The 8,603-nt window shown below is 48.5% G+C and overlaps 1 protein-coding gene across 1 annotated transcript; it reads right to left on the bottom strand.

Moving 5' to 3' along the window:
• Positions 1 to 287: 287 nt before the first annotated feature.
• LOC136491911 (cytochrome P450 89A9-like) lies at positions 288 to 1,517 on the bottom strand. Its single transcript, XM_066488115.1, has one exon. The coding sequence runs from the start codon at positions 1,515 to 1,517 to the stop codon at positions 288 to 290; it is 1,230 nt and encodes a 409-aa protein (XP_066344212.1).
• Positions 1,518 to 8,603: the final 7,086 nt, after the last annotated feature.

Raw genomic sequence — 8,603 nt, 5'->3', positions numbered from 1 at the left:
GCGTGATACGTGCCCTAAGTGCTGCGCGCTGGTGGATCACATAGTAGCAGTAGCCGTAGCAGCCAACGCGCGTGGCGTGATACGTGCCCTAAGTGGCGTCTTCATCATCAAGAAGAAGGCGCGGTACTCGTTGAGGTCAAGGTTATTGCCGTCCGACGGCAATGCCCAATCGAAGTCGCGCACGAGTGCCGTGAGGGTGCACCCTACGCGAACCATGGCGAGGTCTACGCCCGGACAATACCTTCGCCCGGCTCCGAACGGCACCATCCTGATCTCCTTGGGCCCTGTCACGGGCCCACTCCCTCGGTCTCGCCACCCGCGAGGAACCTCTCTGGGCAGAATTCGTCAGGGCCTGTCCATACCTTGCTGTTCCTCCCGATCTTGTGTATGTCCGTTATGACGACCACTGGCTTGGCATCGTCTGGTGCCGGCGGTGTTCCGGCGATCGCCGCGTCCTTGGCACTGACATCGCGCGCGATAATGGGCACCGGTGGATGTAGCCGGAGGCTCTCCAGCATCACGGCCCGCAGGTATGGTAGACGACGATGGAGTCGCTCCTCGGAGACGACGATGCCATTGTCCTCCTGGATGCCGCCTGTGATCTCACGGTGCAGCTTCTTCTGGACCTCCGGGTCGATGACGAGGTGGGCAAGTGTCCACTCGACACATGACACCACGGACTCGGTGTTAGCGCCAAGAAATTCAAACACCAGCCTCACTATTTCCTTGTCACTGAGGGGCCGGCGCTTGCTTCCTGTCGTGGTGGCGTCGTCACCATTCTCGCTGTCAGGGATCTGGAGGTCGAGGAGTGAGTCAACGTAAGAGCGGATGCCAGTACGTCGAGACTGCTTCCGGGCAGCGATGATGGGGTGGACGAGCTTGTACACGCGCCCTAATGTGCCGGAGCAGCGTAGCCACCGCCTCCAGTGTCGGAGCCTCGTCATCCTACCTGAGCCTGCAAACAAGGCACTGTCTTGCACGAACGTCAGTGTGAACTGCAGCACCTCACGCTCTAGGGCACGCACACAGCGCTCGCCGGCGACGCCGTCGCCAAAGCAGAAACGCGCGGACAGCGCGAACACGGAGGCGTGGAGGCTGTCCCGGACAACCACTTCGCCACCACCCCGGGTGCGGGTGGAGAGGTCGGCAACGAGGGCCTCGGCGGCTTCCTGCTGGAGTGCGGCGAGGGGGTGGAGGCGCGTGGGGTGGAGGATGTCGGAGGTGAGGTTGCACCGAAGCGCCCGCCACAACGGGCCATGGGGCACGCTGTTTATGCTGTAGGCTCCGGTAAAGCCCTTGGCCTTGGGGAAGTGCGCGGCGGGGCGGTTGGAGAAGGCATCGGCATGGTCGATCAGCGTGAGCTGGACGATGGCAGGGTCGCTGACTACAATGTTTCGCCGGCGTCGGCGTCGCGTGGGAGCACCGCGTAAGTGCTCGGCGGTGGTGCTTCGGAAAAAGGCAAACAAGGCTAGAACGGCTAGCCCAAGCGTCAGGAGCAGTTGCGCTAGTGCTTCCATGGTTTGTTTTCTCACTGTGTGGTGTGTGCTGAGACGGGGAAGATTGAGGGCTGGGATGCCATTTATAGACTTTATTATCTTTTTTAATTTAATCTGAGGAGACAAGAATTGAATGAATATACTCCTGCTCTACATTATTCATGAGAGGAAAATTGCTAAACGACATTATTTTTGGTTTTTTTTTACCTTTGTCTCTGTGACCCCGCGTGGCCGCGTGAGGCACCGCGTGCCAGATCTATTTATTTAGTATAAGTGTATAACCAAAATAATGATGATCGAATCGACCGTTAGGAGATACACTCATATTTAGTACTGCACTGGCCCGCGCGCTCCTCCAGCTACCCCAGAATAACTACTCCATTTCTTCCCTGTTCTGCTGGCCTTAAAATTCAGCTCGTTCGGCTTCATTTTTTAACTGGAATAGTATTTTTCTCTCACAATAAACTGTTATAGATTAGTACTTACTACCTCCGTCCTAGAAAGAATGCAACTATGAGTTACATGTCACGTAAAATAATTCACGTTTGACCAAGTTTCTAGTAAATAGTATTCACATTTATGACTCTAAATTAATTTATTATGAAAATACATTTCGTAATTAATCTAATAATATTTATTTAATATTATAAATATGTATACTTTTTTATCTATAATTGATTAAAGTTGATATACTAACATATCACACTGTTTGAGATTTATATTTTTTTAGGGAAGGAGGAAGTCCTATTTCTAATACTCCTGATAGCTAGCATCATCTTCTCGCTCCGCTAGTACTACTGATGTACTGATAGTACCCAATGACATCCCAAGCATAACATAAACGTTGCTACAGCCTGCAACGCCCTGGTGTTGGTGTACTCCTACCTCACTTTCCAGCCATTCAACCTCTTGACCGGAATTTGGAACAATACAGCCATTTTAATTAGCTGAGCAACAGGTAAACACTACCTCAGAATAAGCCTTCACTGTCAATTCACAACCTCCTATCACAGTCGGAAAGTGAACCGGCAGAAAAAAGTGGCAGTGATAGGGCATTTTCCTATCACTGCCGGTTCAACAAAACCGGGAGTGATATCAAACATCATTGCCAGTTCATATCCTCAACCGGTAGTGATATCGATCATTGCCGGGCAAGGATACCAACCGGCAGTGTTGAATGGAGAAACACTATCAGCTGAGAATATGAGGGTACACCTGCTATCGTCCAGTATTAATAGCATCAGCAATGGCATCCTCAATCTCACACAACATAAAGTTGAATTGCTCTCCATTCCAAATGGAGAGGAGAAGCCACTGCTGCAAGCTGGTCAATGACTCCCGGTAGCCATGTATACACCTCTGGTAGCAGTCGGTCCGGTGTACGTAGAGAGCCGTCATCAAAGGGTTGCTTGAAGAGCTGACATATCAGCTGATATGTAGCGAAGTTACCTCCAGCTCTCCCACGGCGCGGAGGATCCACATCACCGTAAACTATCTGGTGCAGCTACCTGTCTGTGAGGCAGCAACTCCAAGATGCTATCTCAGCTCGTCAGCGTAAATTCACTGCATAGTATAATTGACCATCAACTGAATAAACTCTCGATGCGGGTCGATCCACACTGTAGAAAAAAAAAACCTAACATACCCAACAAACAACTATTCGGTCATCCTCGTTTAAAAGATGAACGAAGCCCTTGAACTTGTCAAATAGGGAGTGGATCGGTGTGCCCGCTACTCTCTAAAGCTCATCCCAGCCATGTCGCCTCTGGTCTACTAGTGCAATATCTCTGGCATGGTAGCTCCTGTAGAAGCACTCCTGAGTAATGCCTCATAATAACTAGAAAAAATATTTAAATCGACTCATATTACCCATTAGACCAATAAGGCCATAGTCTTTTGGTGAAATTGATCAACTCAAGACCCCTAAAATTGATCCTGTGGCCATATGGGTCGGGTCCAATATCAGGACCTAAATTGTCAACGTGACGACGTAAATATTCTTCTAAATTGAACTTGTCAACGTTGGCCATGGGTCGGGACGTAAGTGTTAGACATTGGATGCCGGTATATAAGCACGATCTTATCCAAATGTCACTCGCTGCTATCATTGTCCTGCTGTAGCCGTCGGTTAGTTTCTGACTATTGTGAGTATAGTGACTCCTGAGCTGCCATACATCGCTCGGAACATCGCCAAAGCAAGCAACAAACGCGTGACGCGTCCAAGGCCGGCACCCACGGATTTTTTTTTAATTTTAATATTTTTTGAAAACTAATTTTAAATCTAACACTATCGATTTTTTTTAACTAACACATTTGGCCGCGGCAATTGTCATGGCGTGGCCAAAAGCCTGTGCCACGCCATGCATGGTGGCACGGCAGCGGGCTGACGTGGCGACGACCGGAATCGCTGACTGGTGACGTGGCTGGGCTTGTCGCGCCACCGATCTTGGCACAGCAGTGCTGCGCCCTGATCCGTGGCGCGGCAGAGCCGAATAAAACCCCCGCGTCCGCCCGCGCCAGCCCGCAGCCGAGCACGTCGGCCTGCCCGTTGCCGCACCCGCGCCCGCGTTCACCCGCGCCAGCCCGCAGCCGAGCACGCCGGCCCAGCCCGTCGCTGAGCACGCCAGCCGCCGCGCCACGAACGCTGGCACGGCACGGCCGCCGGCCGCCCGGTGCGGCCGGCGCGCCACCCCCTCCGGCCACGCACGGCGGCTGCCCGTCGAGGCCTGTGTCCGCTCCGCCTGGCCCGGTCTAGCGCGCCACCGCCGCAAGGACGAGCGCCGCTGCCACGAGGTACTCCCCTTATATAGTTAGTATAGTTAATAAAGTTAGTAAAATTAGTAAAACATAGTTAGTATAGTTAATAAAGTTAGTTAGTTTAATTAGTATAGGTAATATAGTAAGTTAGTATAAATAGTAAAGTTAGGTAGTTTAGTTAGTACAGTTATTGAGTCTAGTTATACATTGGATTTACTCTAATTAGTTGTTGTAGTTAGCCTTGTATAGATGTTAATATTAGATTAGTTAGTATAGTTATAGTTAGAATATGTATTAATATTACTATGGACATTACGTACGACGAATTCGATGACTTGATAAAGTTTGTTGAAATGCTTTTGCAGATGGATTGTTGTGTTAGAGTTTTATACGGAGGAAGTGTTAGGAGAGAAGATGGTATGTTTGAGGATGTGGAAGAAAAATTGAAATGGTTTGATGAACCTCCTAGCTTCAACGACTTTTGTGTTTGTTTGAATGCAAAGTTTGGCGGTAATTTCACACTGAAGGGGGGGTTTGATACTAGGAAGACTAGGGCACACTATGTCCTCATGCCCTTGTGCGACTCTGCTCACTGGTCCTGCTACACTAGGGTTCTCCAAGGTTTCAATGTGGCCATGGCTAAGGTGGTGGTGAAGAATGGGTACAGGATGTAGGGTGTTCAGGACGGCCCGTCCATTGATGGTTTTAGAGACAATGAACAAGAATTAGGGGTCGAAGGGGAAGCAACTCAGGATAACATGGATTTGGATGGTCAGTTGACACAGGAGCAGTTTCATTCAACTACAGTAGACTGTATAAGCAATGACTTCGATGTGAATGAGTTCGAACGGGAAGAGGAGGAGCAGGAGGAGGATGACATGATCGGTGATGTAGTTAGCAGTGATTCAGAAGATTCTGATGATGACCAAGGAGGTATAGATGCTATGCCAACACCGGCTGATGTCCAGTACCGGTTCATACTATGCCATTACCAGTACCAACTGTGGTTTTGCATGGTGTCCAGGCTCAGGATAGACTAGTCATAGATTTGGCTGCAGATGATACCCCATATGATTCATGGGCCAGAATTAGCGAAGCGCAGTAGTATGTTCCACCACCACCTTACACAACGACTGAGCTTGAGCAACTAAGATCCAAGAACGAACCTTTCAAAGGCGTTCCGACCTATAGGGATGTCAGCATGACGGATATGGCAGTTTGTGTCATCGGTCTCCAGATGTGTAGGAAATCATTGTATGACCATGAGAAAGAAACCCTTAGGAAGAGGATGATATTCAACACAATGTCAGAGATAAAACTCTTCCTTTAGAACTATGCTATGTACCAGGTCGTACACCGTCACTCATTTGGACCAGGAGTTGAGGTACCATGTGATATGCAAAAACGATTGTATGTGAATGTTAAATGCACGAAAGAGACGAAGTGATGACAAGTGGAGGATAACTAAAGTTGTCAAACCCCACACTTGCCTAGACAATAGGGGGAAGGAAAATCATCAGCAGCTCACTGCACGTTACCTTGCCCGTCATATATTAGGGCTCGTTGATGACAATAACGATATTTTGATGTCTTCTTTACAACAGTCCATATCTGGATTCATTAAGTACGATGTGACATACGGAAAGCCTTAGCATGCCAAGCAAATTGCTCTGGCGATTCGATGGGGTAGTTGGGAGGAAGCGTACAATAGGGTGCCCTGTATCTTATGTGCAATGCATTACTACAACCCTGGCTTGAAATGGTTTGTGGACATCGGAGGGATGTGTTTTCGGGACCCATTGAGGCATGTGCTCTATCGTGTGTTCTGGTCGTTCGCGCAAACGGAACATGCATTCTAGTTTTATCGGCCAGTCGTACTTGTTAATGGTACTTTCCTGACAGGAAAGTACAGGGGCACCTTGATGATGGCTGCTGCTATTGATCTTGAGGACCAGATAGTGCCCATGGCTTTTCCTTTGGCAGAGGGAGAGAACAATGAATCATGGTCATGGTTCATGTGGCTTCTACGTGTACAAGTGCTTGGGCCATCTTGCACTATATGTTTGATCTCGGGCCATCATGCAGGGCTTCTTAATGCTGCAGCTGAGCATATAGATGGGTTCTCGCCTCTAGTACATAGATGGTGCATGAGACACTTTGCCGCTAATTTCTGGCGGCGTCAGCAGAAGTAGGAGGTATGTGACAAGGTAAAGGCTCTATGTTGTGTACGTACAGAGCACCAGTTTAAGGAGACAAAGAGAGAACTAGACAAGATGGTAAATAAAGCGGGAAAGACCTGGTTAGAGGCATAGATAGAACAGAAGGCTCAGTGGGCGTTAGCATATGACGAGAGGGGTTTTAGGTATGGCATCATGACCACTAACTCCTCGGAGTCCTTCAACCGTGTATTCACCAGAGTTCGATCGTTGCCTGTGTCTAGAATTGATGAGTTCTCCTTTCATAAGTGCAACGAATATTTTGTGAAGAGGTGGGAACTTGTGCAGAGGAATATAGCTGAGCAGGGGCCTTTTGGAAAGGTCGGAGCTAAACATTTGAAGGAGGTCGAGAAATTGGCCAAGCAGCACACCGCCGAGCCATATGGACCCCGCCGCCATATCTTTAGTGTACGGGGCAAGGGTGGCACAAGCTTGGGTGACGAACGTTATGGTGGATGAAACTACCGAATTGATCTTGAAAAGGTAGAGTGCAGTTGCAACATCCCTCAGATCATGCATGCCTCTTGCTCTCATATGATCACGGTCTGTAGGGTTCACGGGTACAACTATGAGGATCTACCATATATGTCACTCTTGTATCTCCGTTCGAACACCGTTAGTATTTGGGAGATGAGCTTCGAGCCATACCTTGACCCCACATAGTGGCCACCTTATAATGGTTATGACTATGTGTCGCATTTGGATCTAATGAAGGTAGGAAAGGGTAGGATGAAGAAGAAGCGACTCAAGGGGGACATGGACGCTATGAGAGGGTACGACGAAGACATGTACGGCGGGGAAGACTTCAACGAGACCCGTAGCAGGAATCTTTGCTCCGTTTGCAAACAATCTGGTCACAAGGCTAGCAGGCATAGAAGATGAGGGCAGTAGGTGCTTTCATATTGTGTTCGTATTGCATAACAAGTAGTTTAAATTTTGCAATGCTACATAATGTTAATCTAAATATTGTTAATTTGAATACTCTAACCCTTTGTTTATCAATTTGTAATAGGATGACCCCTCCCACGCCGCACCAGATGTACCCTTTCTTGAGGTGGAGTACGACGACCCCCTTCTTCCACCGAACGACGAGGTTTTCGAGAGGCGTTTGAGGATCCTTACATTCCTGGGACTTAGATCGTTACGTTGAACTTATGTCGAACAAATATTGTCATCGAAAACTTGCAGAATCATAAACCAATGAAAATGTTATGTGGCAACTTATTGTCCATTTATTGCTTCATATTCGTTTCAACTTGCGCACGGTCGCGACAGCACTTGTAGTTTTTTATAGCACCGACAACAGCTCAATTGAGGCTGGTCGGTTTCTGTCCGCGTCACTGATGCATCATGGACTGCGGCGCGACAGAACCTGGGCTATGGTATGTCTGAACTAGTGAGCTATGGCCTGTATTCGAGATAATTTCACTAGATTACGTTCATTTTAGAAATTCTCAACGCATGATACAAAAAGATGTGATCACTTAAGATCGAACATGGGTAATCCGAGTACATGATACATGGGTACAATACATCAGTAGTTCAAATGGAACATAAGACAGCACAATGGAATTTCTAGTACATAGCTACATTGATCATTAATAAAGCATGAAACTAACAGACAGCGCAATCAAAAACCTTCAGTCAGAAACATACTGAGTAAGCAACTCGTCGTCCAAGTACCAATCATCAACCACTACCCTGTTATTGTGGCTAGGCTCACCTGCATTGCCCTGATCTGCCTTTCGCCTATAGTAAGTGGCCTCCGATTCATCTACAGCCTCTGCGGACTGAGTGAAGAACGCGTCGTCATCCTCCTCCGCCTGTAAGCCCGCCTCTGCTAGAGCGATGAGCTCGCTCAGTCTGGCAATGTCGTCCTCAGCCTCCTGCGCCTGCTAGCCCACCTCTGCTAGAGCGATGAGCTCGCTCAGTCTACCAGTGTCGTCTTCAGCCTCCTCCGCCTACAAGCCTGCCTCTGTTAGAGCGATGAGCTCGCTGAGTCTAGCATTGTCGTCCTCATCCTTGTCCCCCTCATCAGACAACACAATCGGTGATTCAACGGTGCGACCAGCTCGTTTTCTATGCTCATCTAACTTTTTTTCCTCGTACCTTGCACGAGCCACCTCTGCAGCAT

The sequence above is a fragment of the Miscanthus floridulus genome, chromosome 11 (genome assembly GCF_019320115.1).
Source record: "Miscanthus floridulus cultivar M001 chromosome 11, ASM1932011v1, whole genome shotgun sequence".
Taxonomy (NCBI): domain Eukaryota; kingdom Viridiplantae; phylum Streptophyta; class Magnoliopsida; order Poales; family Poaceae; genus Miscanthus; species Miscanthus floridulus.
The sequence above is the reverse complement of the archived record's forward strand: the minus strand, read 5'-3'. Positions and strand labels throughout refer to the sequence as shown.

Excerpts from the sequence above, each read along its gene's own strand:
- LOC136491911 (XM_066488115.1), bottom strand. The coding sequence starts at position 1,517 with ATGGAAGCACTAGCGCAACTGCTCCTGACGCTTGGGCTAGCCGTTCTA.